Here is a 21,747-nt window from a genome sequence, read left to right on the forward strand (position 1 = left end):
GCTAACAAATGCTTGAAATAAATCACCTCGTTGCACAATTCACTCAATGCGGCGTACTCTGATTCCGTTGATGACACACTTACAACGTCTTGCTTGCGTGACCGCCAGCTGATTAAAGCTCCACCGACCATTATGACTAGTCCTGTGACAGATTTTCTATCCGGCAAATTTCCCCAGTCACTATCACAGTAGCAACTCAACATTTCATCCTCTGAAGAATTTAATTGTAACATATAGCCAATTGTCTGTTTGAGATACCTCAGAACTTGTTTTACCCCTTTCCAGGCATTTAGTGTGGGTTTTGAGACCAATCTACTTAATATGCCTACTGCGTAGCTAATATCAGGTCTGGACCACTGTGCTAGATACAATAAACTTCCAATTACAGAGTGATATACATCAGGATGTTCAAATTCAGGACTCTCATCTATATGAAGTGTTTTTATGAAACCTGGATCCATAGGCACCACTGCCCCTTTGCAATCCTGCATCCTGTATGTAGTCAGTAGTTGTTTAACTTTGTTCTGCTGACTAATTAAGCAGCTGCCATCTTGGGCCCAGCACACTTCCAACCCTAGATATGTCCTAACCGGGCCTAAGTCTTTCACTTTGAACTTACTGGACAATTGTTTGGCAAACCTTTTAGTTTGTTTATCTGTTTTGCATGCATACAAAACATCATCTACATAAATCAGACAAAACTCTTGATCACTGCCTGTACCACGTACATAAACACAATTGTCAGCTGTACTCTGCTTGAAACCAAATGACACTAAGGCCTCATGGAAACATTTGTTCCAAGATCTTGCAGCCTGTTTGAGACCGTATAGAGCTTTGTTTAATTTCAACACTCTATTGGAACCTGTCTCATAACCAGGCGGTTCGGCTAGATACAGGTCTTCTGATATTGATGCATGTAAATATGCAGTCTGGATATCAAAATGGTTTAACAGGAGTTTTCTCTTTGCTCCAAGCGTTAAAATCAGCCTTACACTGTCCCCCTTAGCAGTAGGGGAAAAAGTCTCGTCATAATCTTTTCCAGGCCTCTGAGAGTATCCTTGAGCCACTAAACGAGCTTTGTATTTGTACTCTCCTGTCACCAGAGGTTTAAGTTTGTACACCCACCTGCAGCCTACAATCTTTGCCCCCTCAGGCGCTGCTACTGGTGTAAAAACCTTGTGCTCATTCAGAGAGGACATCTCTTCCTCCATTGCCTGTTTCCAGAGCTCTGCCTCCTCTTTTGGTAACTTTAACACCTCCTGAAAACTCTTGGGCTCTGCAATTACACTAAACACATTTGCAGTATCTGGAGAAAAACGCACCGGAGGCACTCCTTTGTTTTGTCTTTTAGATCTTCTGGGAGAAAATTTTTCTTCTGACCCACTTTCCTCCTCAGAACTACGACCTCTCTTTTGTTGCTTAGCAACTGGTCTTTGGCTAACTCCACTTTCTTGAGAGCTCTTATCTGAACTTTCCTCCCCCTCAGACTCTGATTCTCTGTGTCTACCTTCAGAGTCATGAAGCTCCTGGGAAGGTTCAAACCAAACCTCAGTATTGGCATGTAGTCTCTCCCAGCCACTATGTTCACAAAAACTGGCATTCCTGGAGATCACAATGCCATTTGTCCCTTCAGCAAAGCGGAAACCTTTTCCCAGCTCCTGGTAACCCACAAACACTAACTGTTTGGTCTTAGGATCTCCCTTCTTCCTCATTTGTTTCGGAATTAATACCCAGGCTTTTGATCCAAACACATGCAAATGGTCAATTTTGGGTTTTTTCTGAAACAATTTAAAGTACGGAGTTGTACCTATTGTTTGATGAAAGAGCCTGTTTTGGAGATAACACGCGGTGAGCATGCTCTCCCCCCAATAAGACATGGGCAAATCAGCATCGTCAAGCATGGCAAACATCATATCTTGCAAAGATCTGTTTTTTTGCTCTGCAACGCCATTCTCCTCTGGGGAAAAAACGTTCGTTTTTCTATGCCCAATGCCACGCTTTTGTAACCAACCTTTAAAGGCATTTGACATAAATTCGCCACCTCTGTCCGTCTGAATCCTTTTGAGTTTAATGGACAGAAATCTTTCCACAGATGCCACCCAGCCTTTAAACTTAGTGAACACGTCACCCTTATTCTTCATGGGGAAAACCCAGGAGTAACGCGTGGCGTCATCCACAATTGTTAGTGAAAAACGCGATCCACCCCTGCTTACAGCAAATGGACCAATTACGTCCATGTGAACCAGCTGTAGCGGTGACTCACTAACTCTGTCACTTCTGGGGTAAGAGACTCTGTGGGTTTTAACCTTTTTACACACATTACAATCAAGGTACTTGTTACAACTCTTTAAATTACCCCCATCAGCCAATTCAGACATTTTTAGTACACTTTTCCAGCAAGCATGCCCCATTTTCCTATGCAATAAGTGCACACAGTTGTCATGTATAGCTTTGTTATTCACTGCAGGCTGAGATTTACTGACTACTGCTGCAACTTGAGATCCTGGTTTAAGCCAAAACAAGCCTCCCTCTGACTTAGCAGTGCCTAAAATCTCACCAGCCTTCTTAATAATGCAACTGTCTCCTTCAAAATGCACTTTAAACCCAGCTTTTAGCAAACAATCTACAGACATCAGATTGCTCCTTAATGACGGCACACAAAGTACATTTTGCAGGCATTCACGAAGACAAGGAACAAAAACTGCACCCCCCGAAATCACTTCGGAAGTACTTCCGTCTGCTAGAGCCACCTGGCTGCGCTGTGCTGAGTTCTTGGAAACAAACAATTCATCTGTATTTACGATGTGGCGAGATGCTCCCGAATCGACCACCCAGACCGCTTGTTTCTCATCAGCAATCTTGACCTCGCCGGTCACCAGCTGAGCCGACTGTTTTCGTTTGAAGAATTTCTTTTCACGCTGCTGCTGCTGCTGATCTCGTCTCTGCTCCTGCACCGGCAACTGAGACTTGACCAACTCCGGACATTGTCGTTTTAGATGCGCTGAAGACCCACATCGGAAACAACGCCTAACAGCAAACGCTGACTCCTCACCGGTACGCTGCTTTTGCTTCACCTCTGGCACGGCATGAGAACTCCTTCCAAACCACCCACCTGTAGAAGCCTCTGCAGCCAACGACCTTTCTTGCCTCTTCTGCCATTCTTCAATCAAACGCCCAGTAACGTAACTGACTGATAAATCATGCTCCTGCATGCCTTCTAGAGACAAAACTAAATTATCCCAGCTTTCCGGGAGAGAACTCAAAATAATAGCCGCCTTCTCCTGCTGGTCTAACGCACAGTCTCTTTCCTGTAGCGCAGTAAACTTTAACTGTAAACTGTGTAGGTGTTCCTGCATTGTAACCCCAGGCTGTAACATTGCCTTGTACAATGCCTTGCGAATGAACAGCTTGGAAACCGCTGTCTCACGCACATGGAGTTCTTTAAGTGCTTGCCACACACCTCTAGCTGTCTTGATTCCCCTCACATACGGCAACTGGGAATCTTCCAGCCCCAAGACAATTGTGGCCCTTGCTCTTTGGTCTTTGTCGAGGTCTTCATCATCAGGCTTCGCAGGAAACTTACTCACCACTTGCCAGAGACGATCCCTCTGCAGCACTGCCTGCATGCGTTCTGACCACAGCAAGTAATTGGAGTCATTCAGACGCTCAAAAGACATCTGAACTGGTTGTGAGGCCATCTTGAGAGCGATGTCCCTGGAACCCGGAACCAGCTACTCACGACCACCGAGAGAGAAAACAGGAACCACAGCACCCAGCACTCACACGCTGCAGCTGTTGTCCTTGTGTCCGCTGCGTCACCAGCTCACCACGGTCAGGAACCAGCCAGAGAACAACAACTTCTGGAACTACTGGAACCAACGCCGTTGATGCTGACACCACCGCAACTCAGGCTGGCAGCACTGGGCCCATAACCTCATGGAACTTTGAAGTGTCAGGCATAGCCCTATTGGCTTTAGCCCAAACGTAGCAGAGTTTTCCTGCACAGCGAAGAAGCTAGTTGCGGCAGTAATGACTAGTCAGCTAGACTCAGAAGAACTATTTACAGGATTTATTAAAAAGGAGAAAATAAAACCAGCAGAGTTTCTGCATACAAAACAAAGCAAAATAAATCCTCTCTTTCTCTCTCTCAAAACCATACACAGCACTTCTACTCCTAACAACACCTCAACACAAACTGAGCTAGCAATCCCTTGATAACAGAGCAGAGTGCTGGTCGTTAACCAATCAGAGTGAGTAGTTTCTAGGTCAAGCAGACCTGGGCTTTCTGCCAAGAGTAAATTGACACCACCTTGAGTTAATTGTGAGAAGCCAGAATCTGCAAGTTTCCCACGAGAACCAATTAACAGAAACTGAAACTGAAACTGAACATCCCCATCGTAGCTAGTAAGGTAAAAAAAAGGTAAAAGGTAAAGGACCCCTGGACGGTTAAGTCTAGTCAAAGGTGACTCTGGGCTTGCAGCGCTCATCTCGTTTTCAGGCCGAGGGAGCCGGCGTTTGTCCACAGACAGCTTTCCGGGTCATGTGGCCAGCATGACTAAACTGCTACTGGCGTAACGGAACACCGTGACGGAAACCAGAGCGCACGGAAACACCGTATACCTTCCTGCCACAGTGGTACCTATTTATCTACTTGTACTGGCATGTTTTCGAACTGCTAGTAGCCATCAGTAGCCCTCTCCATGAATTTGTCCAACCTTTTTTAAAACCACCCAAGTGGGTATTTGCATGGGCAAATAAATAAACAGCTCAATTGGCAGAGCCTGAAATTTTTAATCTCAGGGTCACGGGTGCAAGGCCCACATTGGGCAAAAGATTCCTGCAATGGAGAGGGTTGGATTAGATGATCATTGTGGTCCCTTCTATCTTGACAGTTCTATAATTCTATGAAACGAATAACCTGCCCTTAAAGGCACAGCTACATATCAACCATAACCTCTGGCTTTTCTTTCTCTATCAGGGCTGCAACATGACAATCGTCCTTTAGCCGGGATGGTCTGCAGAGTGTGGACAGTCTCTTTTCATCCGAGCCTCTGGCCCGGCTGAGAGCTGTCGCCTTTCTTGGGCTGTGCCTCCACCACCCCATCTTTCTAATCACACGTAGCAGCCAACCCCCCTTACCACCCCCTCCCCAAAATAAATCCCACCCAGGGGCAGAGCAGGGCATGCCTAACAAAGCAACAGGAGACGAACGGGGCCCCAGATTTCATTTTCGTGCCTTTCCAATAAGCTCATGTTGATTTGATATCAGGATAAGCCGGTTGGGGGTGGGGGGGAAGGAACAGGGGACGGTGAGGCCTATTAAACCTCTCAGAGCGGAGGAGGGATGAGTGGCGGGGAGGGAGGGGGGCAGGTGCATGTCATGCGCGGAGGCCTCACAAGCTGCCCTGTCCCCTGTCATTATGAGCAATGGCCATGCATTAAGGTATTAGAACATGACAGCTATAATTCTAGCCAATTCCTGCCGGCTGCCCCGGCACAGCCGCGATTTATGGCAGCACTTTCCAGAGCAGAAAATTAACAAGCCGCTCTCTCTCTCCGAGAACAAGGCAGGCACACAGGCACACATGCACCCTACCTGAAAATCCGACACCGTTTGCAAATGCCCCAGCGCCAAGGGGCATGACTATCAGTGCCCCATCTCCCTGGGCGTGACTCCAGCAAAGCTCAGGTTCAGATCCTTGCTGCCCCTGGGTTTTGCAGGGGTTTGGGGGGAAAGCACTGGTGTCATTGCGTTGGGGGCACTGCAGACCCACAGGAAAGCGAGCCAGAAAAAATAATGGCAAGGCAGGTGGGAGGTGGCCCATTGGCCAAGCTGTGAGCTGAGGTTTGTGGCTTGGTGACTGCAACACGCTCAAAGTGGGACTTCTCTTGTGCTTGATCTGGAAGCATCAGTTAATATTGGATGCTGCAGCACAATTGCTGACAGGAGTGAGGCCTTGTCGGCATATTATGGCACCTGTAGCTCAGAGATCTGCATTGGTTTCCCATTTGCTACTGGGCCAAGTTATTAGGATACAAAGCCTTTTGGAACAGTTGACCTGCGAAATTGCCTGGCCCCTTATACGTTCACTCAGCTGCTTTGATCAGTGCAATGGCGTTGCTACAGGTGCCATTTCCGCATCTATAGATGGAAGATATCCCTTCTGCATTTGTAGACTCACTCTTTTAGTGTGGCAGCACCTAAACTTTGGAACGCCCTATACCTTCACTGTATGCTTTTTGGCACCGGCTAAAAACATCCTTGTTCAGACAAGCCTACCCAAATGTTTAGAAAGTCGAAGCAAGTTCCAAACTGTTTTCCTTCTATTGTTATTTTAGCTTTTTGAAAGTCTTAAATTTTTGTCGTTCGTTTTTGGCAAACCGCTTTTTGGCTGCTTTAAAGAAATCAAGCAGTGCACACATTTTATGAAATAAGCAAATAAAGAGGAATCCAGAGTTCAAATCTCGTCTCGGCCACAGATTCGATAGGCAGCCGTAGCCAAGCCACTGAGCCTCTCTGCCCAAGTGCTCTGCTCTCAACATGCGATACGGGGCAACGTTTTAAAAAGCTGGTGCTGTAAAGCTGCAAAGGCTGTGAGAGCCCAGGCTCCTGGACTCAGTGGCCACCCAGATGCATGTGCAAAATCCAGAAGACCCGTGCACAGGAGCCCTGCCACCTCCTAAACTTTGCAGCAACTAGTACTCAGAAATGCTACTGGCTCCAACCTTGTGGCTAGTAGCCGGCAATAGCCTTATCCCCCTCCATGGATTTGTCCAATCCTCCTTTAAAGCCATCCAAGCTGGTGGTTGTCGCTGCCTCATGTGGCAGTGAGTTCCACATGCTGTGTGAAGAAGTGCTTCCTTTTATCTGCCCTATCGGTAGCAGGAATGGTAGCAACAAACAAAACCATGCCTTAAACCTGCAATCAGAGTATGCATGGCGGAGATCAAGGTGCCCTTATCTTGCAATGGGTTGCCAAATCCAGAAAATTTCCCGGGTGCTTAGACAGCCACTTGGGGGAGGGTGGGAGAAGGGGAAGTGGGCAAAGAGAGGCAGAATTGATCTAGTGGCGTGGGAAGGCCTCGCTCTCGCTCCCTCCTGCGCCTGGCATTCTGCCACGTCAGTTCTGATTTGGAGTCTTCCGTGCGCACCTGACCTGCATCACCCGCCTTGAAATCTCTCAGAATTGGTGGCAGGGGCAGGTCAGCGCAATCTTAGCCACACTTAACGTTATGCTTCTTGTTAGCCACAAGAGAGCGGGTGGGTGCAATCGCCGTCAGGTAGAGGAAATTGTGTTTGAGTGCCTTCCCGTGCCCTTGTGGGGGGGGGGGGGGCACAGATTACCACAATCAGCCGCCTGCCAGCCTACTTGGGGTTTCCTTGCCTGTGTACTGCACAAATCTCTAAAGGAGGGACTGGGGGGGCTAATCCAGGTGACAAGACAAGGAAGCCTGGGACATCCGTTCCCGAGGGGCTGGACGTATAATCCGGCACACAAAGAGGCGCAGAGGAAAAACAAGTGTGTATTAGGAGGACAGCAGATAATAAGCCTCCATGCATGAAGCAAAACGGGCGGCGTCAAGTGCGCAGAAAGTCGAAGAGCTGGTAGGGAAAGGAAGTTCTCTCTGTTGCAATCAACTGAGCCATACAAGACCGCCTCTCTCCATATGAACCCACTTGGATCCTGAAATCATCCTCTGAGCTCCTTCTTCGCGTGTCTCCTCCCCAAGAGGTCCGGAGGGTGGCAACATGAGAACGGGGCCTTTTCTGCAGTAGCTCCCCATTTGTGGAGCCTGGTGCCTTCGTTATACACCTTTAGGTGCCAGGTGAAAACGTTCCTCTTTAACCAGGCCTTTGGCTGACTGGCATCCAATGCCCTTTTAAAACATGTTGTGGAAGGGGGTTAGACTATTGGGTTGCCTTTGTTTTTATTATGCATTTTCTTTTTCTTAATATTGTGATTTTTATGAGATCTACGGGTATAGGGCGGTATACAAATTTAATAAATAAATAAACATAGCCTGCCCGTTGCCAGTCACCCAAGATCAGTCAGCAAGAACTAGACCACAGAGCACAGGAAAAGAAATGAAAAGAAATGAAATTCCTGCCACAAACAAACACAGGAAGACAAATTTATGGAGGGCGTAACTATCAAGGGCCTCTAGACCTAATGCTTAGCTTCCTGCAGTGAACACCTGTTGCTAGGAATCGCAGGTGGAAAGAGTTCTGTTCTGCTCAGGTCCCGCCTGCGAGTTTTCCTAAGTTCTTCTTATGTCCTTATGGAGAAACCTTAGCAAAACAACAACAAACCTATGGTTACGTGAAACATGCTCAATAAACACACAAGATTTTATATAAATGGGGTATACTTCATTGTATCAAATTGTACATTTCAACGATAGTCTCATAAAGTTCAACGAAAAAAGCAGAAGACCCAGTGGATTTCCGGAATATTGGCCTTGCTTCGCCATCCTAGGCTTCATCAGTAGTAGAGGCTCATATGTAATATTACAGGATAGTGGATCTTATAGCATAGTAGTGGTTGCAACCACTATGAGCCTCTGCTACTGATGAAGCCTAGGATGGCGAAAGAAGGCTTATATTCCGGAAATCCTTGTCTGAGACTCTGTGAAAGGATTCTGTGGAACTGTAACAACCCTTCATGTGGATTATTGGACACTATGAACAGACAGTGGTGCTGGAGGAGACTCTTGAGAGTCCCATGGACTGCAAGATCCAACCTCTCCATTCTGAAGGAAATCAGCCCTGAGTGCTCACTGGAAGGACAGATCCTGAAGCTGAGGCTCCAAGACTTTGGCCACCTCATGAGAAGAGAAGACTCCCTGGAAAAGACCCTGATGTTGGGAAAGATGGAAGGTACAAGGAGAAGGGGATGACAGAGGACGAGATGGTTGGATAGTGTTCTCGAAGCTACCAGCACGAGTTTGACTAAACTGCAGGAGGCAGTGGAAGACAGAAGTGCCTGGAGTGCTCTGGTCGAGGCGGTCACGAAGAGTCAGACACGACTAAACGAATAAACAACAACAACATGAACAGACAGGTGGAATAGACACTTATACATGTATGGACCTTATGCATGAACTGACTAGAAAATGAACTGAGCCACTGGGTCTTCTGCTTTTTTTGTTGAACTTTATGAGACTTCCGTTGAAATCTACAATTTGATACAATGAAATATACCTCATTTATTTAAAAGTACAGCCGGTTATGTCTTGTGTGCTTATGGAGAAAGCTTGCATTGAGCCAGACCGTGAGACCACCTAGTTCCACGTGCGCTCTCTCTCTCTCTCTCTCTCTCTCTCTCTCTCCCCCTTATATGGCAGCTGGGCTCCAAGGTTTCAGGTATGACTCTTCCCTAGTCCTACATGGAGATGCCATTGGGAATTGGACCCAAGGCCTTCTGCAAGCAATGCAGATGCTCCACCACTGAGCTGCAGGTCATTCCCCATATAGAGCCACACAGCAGTACATCAAGGGAGAAAGCAAAGCTGCAATCCTCGTCCCTGACACTCTTCCTTTCTAGCTGCAGGGAGGCATTCTATTCTGTGAACCACCCTGAGATCTTATGATGGGGGGGGGGGTTATATCAATCTAATTAATAATAATTCCTTCCCACCTGCGAAGGAACTTTCAAACATGTACAAAAGAACGACTGTATCATATGATGCCCCTTTGTGAATAAGCTGGTCCCAAGCTTTAGACCTGAAAGCCTCTTAAATGCCCAGCAGGCTAACCTGAAACTATGAGGTCTGCTCAGCTCAGGAACCCCTTAGACAAACCCAGGATAAGTCAGCTCAGTTTCTCTGCCTTTGAAATGGGAATAATTCCAAAATCGCCTTAACAAGGGATAGAGCTGCAAGGATAAAATGCGGAGATGATGCCACCTGTACTGAACCCCAGTACAGGGCAGGTTTCAGAAGTCTTTGTCTGCTCGTTATTGCTGTTGTTTTAAAGGGGGGGAAAGTAAAGAGCTATGGGGTAGGAGCTCCCCCTGGCGGCCAGTCGCAACGCCTACCTGTCGCAGGTGCAGCTCAGCAGAAAAGCCAACAGGTTGTACACGATGTAGGTGAAGATCACAGCTGTGATGGTGCCTCTTGGGATGGAGTAGCTCGGCCTCTTCAGATCCCCTGAGGAAAGGGAGGAGGGCAGGATCAGGGAAATCCCAGACAGGGGGAGAAAACCTCCACATCTCCCAGGCCAGAGCATCCCACTCACAAAGTGTTCATGTTCCTTTCAGAAGGCAGGAAGCTGCCTTATACCTTGCCAGACCACGAACATAAAAACAGTGTATCTGAAGAAGTGTGCATGCACACGAAAGCTCATACCAATAACAAACTTAGTTGGTCTCTAAGGTGCTACTGGAAGGAATTTTTATTTTATTTTATAAAAACATCCATCTGGTCCAGCATCCTGTTCTCACAGTGGCCAACCAGATGCCCATTATGGGAAACCCACAAGAAGGAGACATATGCAATAACCCTCTACCCTCCTGCCATTTCCAGCAACGGGTATTCAGAAGCATTGATGCCTCAGCTGCACAGGCAGACCACAGCCATCCTGGCTAGTAATAATAATAATAATAATAATAATAATTTTTTATTTATACCCCGCCCTTCCCAGCCAAGGCCGGGCTCAGAGCGGCTTACAAGCAATAATAAAAACAAGAAGAATGATTACAACTTAAAAACAAAAATAAAATAAAATACAACATTAAAATAATGGAACATTAAAATATTAAAATGTAGCCTCATTGCAGGAGGAGAAAGAAAAAGAAAAAAGAAAGAGGGGGAGGGAATCAAATTGGCTCCAAGCCAAAGGCCAGGCGGAACAACTCTGTCTTACAGGCCCTGCGGAAAGAAATCCGATCCTGCAGGGCGCTGGTCTCATGAGGCAGAGCGTTCCACCAGGCCGGAGCCATCACTGAAAAGGCCCTGGCTCTGGTTGAAGCCAATCTAACTTCCTTAGGGCCTGGGACCTCTAGGGTGTTGTTATTTATGGACCTTGAGGCTCTCCGTGGGGCATACCGGGAGAGGCGGTCCCATAGGTACGAGGGTCCTAGGCCGTGAAGGGCTTTAAAGGTCAAAAGCAGCACCTTGAACCTGATCCTGTACTCCACCGGGAGCCAGTGCAGCTTGAAAAGCACTGGGTGAATATGCTCCCATGGCAGATACCCTGTGAGGAGCCTCGCTGCAGCATTCTGTACCCGCTGGAGTTTCTGGGACAGCTTCAAGGGCAGCCCCGCGTAGAGCGAATTACAGTAGTCAAGCCTGGAGATGACCGTTGCATGGATCACTGTGGCCAGGTCGGGGCGGGAAAGGTAAGGGACAATAGTAGTAGTTGACAATAGCCCTCTCCTCCTCCGTGAATTTGTCCAATCCTCTCTTAAAGCCATTCAAGTTAGTGGCCATCGCTGCTTCCTGTGGGAGGGAGTTCCACAGGCAAGGAGAAGGGGCTATTGGTTTGTTTTGTTCTGGAAATTATGGTGTATTTTGTGTTTTCACCTTGTATTTTTCTGAACCACTCAGATCTACAGATGAAGAGTGGAATACAAATTAATTTTAATAAATACAGTCATGCTTCGGGTTAAAGTTGCTTCAGGGTGAGCGTTTTTGGGTTGCGCTCTGCAGCGACCCGGAAGTAACGGAACGCGTTACGCCACTCGCACATGCGCAGACGCTCAAAATGACGTCATGTGCATGTGCAGAAGTGGCAAATCGTGACCCACACAGACGCAGGTTGCGTTCGCTCCAGGATGCGAACGGGGTTCCAGAACGGATCCTGTTCGCATCCAGAGGTACCACTGTAATAATAATAATAATAATAATAATAATAATAATAATAATAATAATAATAATTGTTTAACAAAGGTCTGCATGAAGAACGAATTCGTGACTCTTCCAACGTTCACAAGTTCTAGTTTTAGGAGAGAAGGAGAAAAACTTATCTCTCTCCACTTTCTCTGTGACATGCATGGTTTTATGACCTGCTATCATGTCACCTTTGACTTGCTTTTCTGTAAACCAGGGGTTGTCAACCTAGTCCCTACCACCCACTAGCAGGCATTTTAGGATTCTAGGTGGGCGGGAGGGGGTTCTACAGCACAAGCTGAATCCTCCTTCCATCGAGCACTGGGTGGTAAGGAAATGTTACCATCAAGAAAGATGCATTAGTGGGCGGTAGGTATAAAAAGGTTGACTAAAGGTAAAGGTACCCCTGCCCGTACGGGCCAGTCTTGACAGACTCTAGGGTTGTGCGCTCATCTCACTCTATAGGCCGGGAGCCAGCGCTGTCCGGAGACACTTCCGGGTCACGTGGCCAGCGTGACAAGCTGCATCTGGCGAGCCAGCGCAGCACACGGAAACGCCGTTTACCTTCCCGCTATAAAGCGGTCCCTATTTATCTACTTGCACCCGGGGGTGCTTTCGAACTGCTAGGTTGGCAGGCGCTGGGACCGAGCAACAGGAGCGCACCCCGCCGCGGGGATTCGAACCGCCGACCTTTCGATCGGCAAGCCCTAGGCGCTGAGGCTTTTACCCACAGCGCCACCCGTGTCCCTAAACCAATGAGCCCCAAATTGCTGCAACCTTTCCTTAGACAGGAGTCGCTCCATCCCCTTGGATTTTGGCTGCCATCTTCTGAGCCTTTTGCAACTCTGCCCTTTTTTAGGCAGAGGGCCCATCTAGATCAGTGCTGCCTTCACAGACTGGCAGCGTCTCCAGGATTTCAGGCAGGGTCTCCCCCTAGCCATATCTGGAGATGCCGTGGAGTCGAACCTGGACCCTTCTGTTCTCAAAGCATGCACTCTGGCCCCGCCGCAAACAGCCGTGAAAAGTCTGCACCCACCTGACATGTTGGAACCTGCCATGATTCCTGTGCAGCCGTTGAACATGACGGCAAAGACGGTGCTGAAACTCATCAGGCGACCCGTTGTGTAATCCACACTGTAGTCGGCTGCGGGAGGCAGAGAAGAAGGCATTTATTGAAACAGTTGGGAAAATCACAAAAAAAGCGATGGTGGGACAGACTCCCTCGGGAAGTGGTGGACTTTCCTTCCTTGCCGGTTTGGAGGGCCACCTGCCCTTCCAGCTCTATGACAACAACATAAAGGTAAAGGTAAAGGGACCCCTGACCGTTAGGTCCAGTCACGGACGACTCTGGGGTTGCGGCACTCATATCGGTTTACTGGCCAAGGGAGCCGGCATACAGCTTCCGGGTCATGTGGCCAGCATGACTAACCTGCTTCTGGCGAACTAGAGCAGCACACGGAAACGCCGTTTACCTTCCCACCACAGCGGTACCTATTTATCTACTTGCACTAGTTCAGCAGGAGCAGGGGCCGAGCAATGGGAGCTCAGCCCGTCGCGGGGATTCAAACCGCCGACCTTCTGATCAGCAAGCCCTAGGCTCTGTGGTTTAACCCACAGTGCCGTGTCCCCATGACAACAACATACCAGAGCCTAAAAACAGACCCCTTCAAGGGTCAAAATACAGGTGCATCTTCAGCATCCTCTGCAAGCTGTGCCATGAAGGTGTCAGGCACATCTTTGTGGGGAGGGAGTTCCGCAGCTTAGGGGCCACCACAGAGAAGGCCCTCTCTTCCTGTTTCTCTCCCCGCTCCTCCGGAGCCACAGCTTCTGTGCCCCCCGCCCCCCACAAAATAATGCTTTTCAAGTGCAGAGGTGAAACTCACCAAACAAGTTGGCCTGGAGGGTGCTGTGCTTGAACCCTGTGAAAGAGGCATTGCCCTGCTCCGTGCTGTTGCCGTCGATGCCCGGAGGCAGCTTCACCTTGCGGGGGGCCACCACGAAGAAACTGAGGCAGACGGTGCCCAGCACCAGCATGACGATCAGGAAGATGAGGAAGGTGGCCTTGGCGTAGATGCCAGCGCCCACGAGGCAGACCAGCAGGCAGAGGAAGAGAAGGACCGTGCCGTAGAGGAGGTCGAACCAGTAGCCGCGAGGAAGGACCTGGGTGGCGCTGCCAACGCCGCCCTCTGCGGGGACAGGCAAGGAGGAGGTCAGAGCGGGCACCTTCGCTGCCTTGCACGCAGAGAGAGGAAAACCCTGCAGTGCGGGCAGAGGTCAGCATCTCCTGGGGAGATTCGAATGGCACTCACCTGCCGGGGCTCCAAAGTCATCCACGACTGCCTCCACCAGCCCCAGGATGTAGAGCGCACTGGCACAAACGTTGGCCAAGAAGAACATTATGCCAATGCTGCCACCGAATTCGGGCCCCAGCGCCCGGCTGATCATGTCTGCGCCCGGCGCGTCAAGGAGCAACATAGAAGTCAAGGGGACCCAGCGACCCTGAGAGGCAGCTAAGAGGAGGGTCTGTACTGGCACTAGTATCTACACGCCATTTGGAGGGAGACGGGCAGCCTTTGCCACCCTGGTGCCCTCCAGGCATTTTGGACTACAACTCCCATCAGCTCCTAAGCAGCATGCTGGGAGTTGTAGTCCCGGAGGGCATCAGGCTGAAGAAGGCCAAACTAAGGTTTGCTGCATCCGTCACACAGACCAGCACTTCTTAAATGTGGGTCTGCAGCTGTTGTTGGACTACAACTCCCATCATCCATAGCTAGTTGTCAGGGATAATGGGAGTCGCAGTTCGAGAAACACTGACATAGATAGTTGCAAAGGGGTGTGTAAAGTAGAAATTGGTGGGGCAAAAGGCCAGTGGTGGCAGTGACGTCACCGACCCCGGGAATGGTTGGAAGTAGGTTACCAATAAGGGCAGGCTGAGGTTGGTGGGGCAGTGCCCCCTTTGCTCAAATGGACCAGCCTTCAATGAATCCTAAAATCGCGGAGTGGGAAGGGCCCCCCCGAGGGTCATCTAGACCAACCCGCTGTGAAGCAGGAATCCACAGCCCACAAGCTTTGATTCCTGATGTGGTTGTAGCACTGGGCAGCCCCGCCTGCTTGTGGCACTTGGCTGTGGGGTGCGGGCGGGAGAAGAAACTGCCCCACTGGTTGGATCCAGTTCTCAGCCCCTGGTGCAACGGCTGTAGAGGTACCAGGAGATGGTCTAAGCCAACCGGACACTCGCTGGGTCTGCGTGCGAAGGATACAGTAGGCGCCACCCGCATCCAGGGCCCCGTTGGTGGAGATGGCACACACCGACAGAACCGTCAGCCCGATGATGAAGTAGGCCACGACGAACATGGCCAGCGACTGGAACAGCCCGGCCTGGCCCACCACAAAGCCTGTCAGCATGGAGAGAGAAACAGAGGGGGAAATATGGAGGGTGGACGTGGCCCCAACTTTCCTCGCCTTCCCCCAGAGTTTCTTTAGGCCACTCCTGCTCTGGAACAAGAGCCCCCAGAAAAGGACCGGAGTGCTAGGGCAGCCAAAAAGAAAACCTGCCTTAAAGGCTTCCCGTGTTCCCTTACCCTCCAAGCAAGTTTTTACCCTCTCAGTGAAGAAGAGGCACAAGCCCCTTCGCCCTTTCTGGTTTTGGGCAGCCACCCCAGGCCCCTTGAGGGTATCTACGGGCTCCTGACAAGCAAATACTTCATCAGAGCCTCATAAATAAGTCCACAAGTTACTGGCCTGCTTAGGGGCTCAGAGTCGCCATGATGAGAATGCAGGTTTCTAGTCCCTAAGCAAAATGGGGTTTGAAAGTTCTGTCAAGGGGACTGACAAAGGAATGATCTGCCTCTCCTCTGCCAGCCGGCTTGCTTTCCATGTGGGTGATAGAGGAAGGGGCAAAATGACAAAAATAATGGACAACTTTGGTAAAATGGAGTATGACAGAATTACATAAAATATTATTATTATTATTATTATTATATATATATATATATATATATATATATATATACACACACACACACACACACACATATATACATATATATATATATATATATATATATATATATATATATATATGCAGGTTTTGGTGTCCTCGGGTGTCTTCCCGTGTAAAAGTTGGGGTGTCTAGGCGACGTTTCGACGAGGTCTCACTCGTCATCTTCAGGCTGGTGCTTTCGGCTTCTTGTTACTGGAACAGAGCAGGATCTCAGTGTTTGAGTTCCTATAAATACTGTTGAGGTGTGGTGTATAGCCTCCAATGTTATGGGCAGAGAGGAAGTTCCCAGGCTAGTGTGCCTTTTCTTCTTTTGTTCCTTAATTGCTTGAGGGATATCTTGAGTGATTTCTTGAGTGATATCCTGAGTACCACTTAGGTGGGTCATTAGGTGTGGATTAGTTGCTAAAGCCTTTGTGTCTTGACCTCTTGAACTTTGTGAAGAGTTTTTCTGAGAAGATGGCTGTATTAGTTGTGCTCTGGCTTGGCTTCGTGTATAGGGGCGAGCTGTGGTTTTGTGGCCTGTGCCAGCCAGATCTGTGTAGGGATTGCAGGGGGGTGCAGCATCCGGAGGTGCCACCATGGTTTGGCTACTGGATGGTGTCTGTAATTTATCAGTGGAGAGGGTCTGGGTTTGGGTCTGGTGTGGTTGATTGGTGATGGCGTTCTGTGTGCCTCTGGATCTGGTGTCAGTTTTTGTGGGGAGGGCTAATTTCCAGATGTCTGGCAAGCGGGATGTGTCGTCACACTTGTTCATGTTGTGAGGGTGTTTCTCTATCTCGATGGCTTCCATGATTATTCTCTTGTGGTGATGTTCCATGTTAGAGAGCAATTTGGAATCTGCAAAATTAATTTCGTGTCCTGTTTCTTTCATGTGTTGGAAAAGAGAGGAAGTTTTTTCTTCTTTTTTGACGGCATTCTTGTGTTCTGCGATACGTGCATTTATTCGTCTGTTTGTTTGTCCAATGTACGTGGCTGGGCAGACTTTGCAGGGTATTTCATAGACCCCTTGGTTTTCCAACTGGATTTTATCCTTGGGGTTTCTGAGGATATTGGCTATTTTTTGGTTGGCGCAAAAGGCTGTTTTGATATTGTGTTTATGGAGGATTTTGCTAATTTTATCTGTAGTGCCCTTGATATAAGGAAGGAGGGCCATGCCATTGTTTTCTTCTGTGTCTTGGTTTTTGGGGGGTGTTTCTTTTTGGATTAGCTTCGTAACCCTGTTTTGCTGGTATCCATTGGCAATTGCTGGTATCCATTGGCAATACATTTGAGAGATTTGCTGGTATCCATTGGCAATACATTTGAGAGATTCTGTAACTCAGTTGTCAAGTGGTCTTTGTCAGCCAGGCGTTTGGTTCTGGAGATGAGAGTCTTGGCTACGGAGTTTATTTGTGCAGGGTGGTGGTGTGATTGTGCATGTAAGGCTTTAGCAACTAATCCACACCTAATGACCCACCTAAGTGGTACTCAGGATATCACTAATCCACACCTATACACCACACCTCAACAGTATTTATAGGAACTCAAACACTGAGATCCTGCTCTGTTCCAGTAACAAGAAGCCGAAAGCACCAGCCTGAAGATGACGAGTGAGACCTCGTCGAAACGTCGCCTAGACACCCCAACTTTTACACGGGAAGACACCCGAGGACACCAAAACCTGCATTCCTGTACCCGTGAAAATCTACGAAAGCAAATATATATATATATATATATATATATATATATATATACACACACACACACACACACACACACACACACCCCGCCCATCTGGCTGGGTTTCCCCAGCCACTCTGGGCGGCTCCCAATCAAATATTAAAAACAATACAGCATCAGACATTAAAAACATCCCTAAACAGGGGCACCTTCAGTTGTCTTTTAAAAGTAAAATAGTTGTACCTAAACTCCCAGTCACCTTGCATGACCCGGTGACTTGCTAAATACATGGCTCCTTTGTAACCTGCAGACTCCCAATTAGCCAACTAGACCAATTTATGCACGAGTTGTTGCAACACAGTAACGTGAGTCATCTTCACAGCAGCCGGGAAGGGAAGCCGCAGGTTCAAACCTCGCATTCCTCTTCCGCATTCTCCTCATTGTCAACACACCAAGCGTGGGTGTCGTCCCACAGAGATCCACACGCAGAAACAGGTCCCTGCTCCCTAGGAGCTGACAATCTAAAACAGGCAATGGGAAGGCGACAGGGGAGACATGGGAAAGGGGGGAGAGATTTAAAAGGGCACTGAAGTGACCCAATGCAGCTTTATGAACTGCATAAATTTAGTAATCTGGGGGTGTCAGGTTATCTTGCAGACTGGGAATGGGTTCAGCGACAGGAAACCGAGGGCTGGGCTAAATATTATTTATTTTTTAGTATCGTTATTCATTCATTCATTCATTCATTCGCCACCCTCCACCCTAAGGTCTCAGGGTGGGTTACAGTATAAAAAACAATGTAAAACAACTTGCAAGTGTGAAAATAAGGTAAAGGTAAAGGGACCCCTGACCATTAGGTCCAGTCGTGACCGACTCTGGGGTTGTGGTGCTCATCTCGCTTTATTGGCCAAGGGAGCCAGCGTACAGCTTCCGGGTCATGTGGCCAGCATGACTAAGCCGCTTCTGGCGAACCAGAGCAGCGCACGGAAACGCCGTTTACCTTCCCCGCCGGAGCGGTACCTATTTATCTACTTGCACTTTGACGTGCTTTCAAACTGCTAGGTGGGAAGGAGCATGGGCCGAGCAACGGGAGCTCACCCCATCGCGGGGATTCGAACCGCCGACCTTCTGATCAGCAAGTCCTAGGCTCTGTGGTTTAACCCACAGCACCACCCGTGTCCCGTGAAAATAAGGTGGGTGCCAAAAAACAGAGACATTGTATGTAGCCTTGTTAACCATGAAAATCCTTTAATAAAAACATTTTTTAAAAAAAATACACCTGGGATCTTAGGGTGAAGGGCAGGAAGAAGAAGAAGAAGAAGAAGAAGAAGAAGAAGAAGAAGAAGAAGAAGAAGAAGAAGAATAGGCAGCCAACACAGTTGCACCAGAATTGGCCTCAGGCGCTCAGATTGCCTTGCCTCAATCAGCAATCTGGCTGCTGAATTCCATGCAGCGATGTCTGTGTTGTGTACGGATGAGACACAGAAGGATGTGTAGAAAACCAAGCCCTGGAGAATTTTATCACCTTGCAGTGCCTTACAGCTCTGTGAATCAAGGGATCTGTCTAAGCAAGCCAGCGGCAGGCACCCAGGAGGCAACGTTCCCTGCCCAGAGGCAACAAGCCAAATGGGAAGGTGGCAATGTGCCAGAGGGCAAAAGCTTGGCAGCCGGGAATGAAGGAAGACTCGAGACCTCCGTCCAATTCTCCCTGCAACAGTGGCAGCTAACCTATCCCCTCCACAGTGGGGCAGCACCCCAATGTTTGCACCAGGGTTAGAAGTTAGCCAGGCACCAGGCGCATTTTGCGACTGGCACGGGTCCAATTGCGATCACGTGGAGATCTCTGGATGCCAGATTGGCAGCTGACATCTCCATATCCTTCCAGCTTTCTTAAGCAGGTGAGCCAAAGACCTTATTTATTGCATTAATCTCCCACCTTTTTCTCCAAGGAGTACATAGTTCTCCCCCCTCCTCAGTTAATTCCCTATAACAACCCTGAAAGGCAGGTTAAGAGGCTGCGACTGACTCCAAGGTCACACCGTGAGATTCCTGACTGAGTGGGGATTTGAACCCTGATCTCCCAGGTCCTGGTCCAACACTCTCACCACTAAACCACACTGGCTTCCTTCTGCTACGGGGCAGCTCTATAAATGAAGTAGCTAAATAAATAAATATGGGGAAAGCCAAGTGTCACTTTAAGAAGAATCTGATATGCTTTCCTTGAAGCCTGAATTGGTTTTATTCTGGATTGTTTTGTTTGAAGTTTTAATATGTTGTAAACTGCTTTGAGATGTTTTCTTTAAAATATAAAGCAATATAGAAATGAAACAAATAAATAAATAATGCAAAAAAAAAAAAACAACCACCTAGATGTGGTGAACATAACCTCGGTTTAAGGTGCAATTTGGCGATTAGCTTATCCGAGTTTCTAACCCTGGTTTGCACCACCATTCTCCTTCCTGGCCCCAAGGACCGAACACAGGTAAACGTATCCTATCACCCCAACAACAACCCTTTAAGGTAGGCTTGTCTGAGAGTATGCGACTGGCCCAAGTTCTCCAAGGCAAGCTGGATGCTGCCCAGCTGGGGATGCACTGATCCTGGCACAACCCTCCTGGCCCACCCGCACCCATGCTGCTGCCAGAACCAGGGCAGAACTGTCCTTTGGCTCGAGAACCCAGCCCAGATCTTTGCAGATCCCAGCTAACAAGCCCTAGCAGCGTCAAACTGCTGTCTGTTTCATGCCATATCAGAGCCTCCCGGCCTCTGGGGTTTCACACGGCTCTTTCTGGAACACTCCCGCCCTTCTCCACGGAACCGTTTAAGCTCTAAAGCGTCGAGGCCTGACTTATTTAGATTTATAAACTCCACCGAGTTCCCTTAAGGCCTCAGAGCTGTAAAGCAAAAACAAGGTATTGATTCGAAAACAAGCCAATTGATTTTTAAATTGAGTACATATATATCTGGCAACCGAGGGAACCGCGGGGCGGGCAGCGAGTGGGGGGTGTGTGTGAATGTGCTGTAAGAGACCTGCAACAGGCACCCACGACAATGACACCATCACAATCTCCATCCACAGCTGCAATGGACTTCTCTAGCTGGGCGCTGCGACAATCCAGTTTTCCAGATTGACGAAATATTGCTGCTTTTCAGCCTTGGGGAATGTGCCTGACACCACAAAAGAACTACCGTGAGGAAACCTTGTGGAAACCCTGTAAAAAAAAATTGGTCAAGAGACTCGAGGTGAAACCACAAGTTATGTTTAATAAGCAGAATCAGGAGGGTTGGTTGGTTTTGTTTTTGGTTTTAAACGCTGATTTTACAACTCTGCAAATTAATTTGTCAATTTTGGAAACCCCATAATAAAAAAGAAACAAAGGAAAACCCAAATGTACGGAAATTTTTTGCTCCTGGATTAAACCCTGTTATCGGCGGTGGTTTCCCCATAGGAGTCACTCACGAGTTCTTATCTGCTATCCAGCGACAATTTGTTGATCAAATTGCCATGTTGTTGTTGTTGTTTAGTCGTTTAGTCGTGTCCGACTCTTCGTGACCCCATGGACCAGAGCACGCCAGGCACCTCTGTCCTCCACTACCTCCCGCATAGTTCAGTATAATAATACAGTTGTACCTTGGTTCTCAAACACCTTGGTACTTGGACATTTTGGCTCCTGAACACAGAAAACCAGGAAGTAAGCATTCCGGTTTTTGAATGTTTTTCGGAAGCTGAACGTCTGACGTGGCTTCCAATTGAGTGCAGGAAGCTCCTGCAGCCAATCGGAAGCCGCGCCTTGGTTTTTGAACGGTTTCGGGAATCGAACGGACTCCTGGAATGGATTTAAGTTCAAGAACCAAGGTACGACTGTAATAATATCCTTGTAAAAAAGATGGCACCTAGACATTCTGTTGTGGCAACTGTAACCTAGGTTTAAGGTGCCATTAAGTGATAAAAAAATGAAGATCAGGGCCACTGGGCCCATCACCTCCTGGCAAATAGAAGGGGAAGAAATGGAGGCAGTGAGAGATTTTACTTTCTTGGGCTCCATGATCACTGCAGATGGTGACAGTAGTCACGAAATTAAAAGGCGCCTGCTCCTTGGGAGAAAGGTGATGGCAAATCTAGACAGCATCTTAAAAAGTAGAGACATCACCTTACCAACAAAGGTCCGTATAGTTCAAGCTATGGTTTTCCCAGTAGTGATGTATGGAAGTGAGAGCTGGACCATAAAGAAGGCTGATCGCCGAAGAATTTATGC

General features: G+C 48.3%; 1 protein-coding gene across 1 annotated transcript in view; it reads right to left on the reverse strand.

Annotated features, from left to right (window-relative positions):
• The window catches only part of LOC114598106 (solute carrier family 12 member 9-like), a 103,914-nt gene that overhangs the window by 71,218 nt on the left and 10,949 nt on the right, over positions 1-21,747 (reverse strand). Inside the window, exons 2-6 of the mRNA XM_028731794.2 lie at positions 15,090-15,224; positions 14,139-14,276; positions 13,713-14,015; positions 12,866-12,973; positions 10,038-10,149 (exon numbers count right to left, since the gene is read on the reverse strand). Of these exons, the coding sequence (XP_028587627.2) occupies positions 10,038-10,149; positions 12,866-12,973; positions 13,713-14,015; positions 14,139-14,276; positions 15,090-15,224 (796 nt within the window). The remainder of the gene's footprint in view (positions 1-10,037; positions 10,150-12,865; positions 12,974-13,712; positions 14,016-14,138; positions 14,277-15,089; positions 15,225-21,747) is intronic.

Source organism: Podarcis muralis, chromosome 6 (genome assembly GCF_964188315.1).
Source record: "Podarcis muralis chromosome 6, rPodMur119.hap1.1, whole genome shotgun sequence".
Taxonomy (NCBI): domain Eukaryota; kingdom Metazoa; phylum Chordata; class Lepidosauria; order Squamata; family Lacertidae; genus Podarcis; species Podarcis muralis.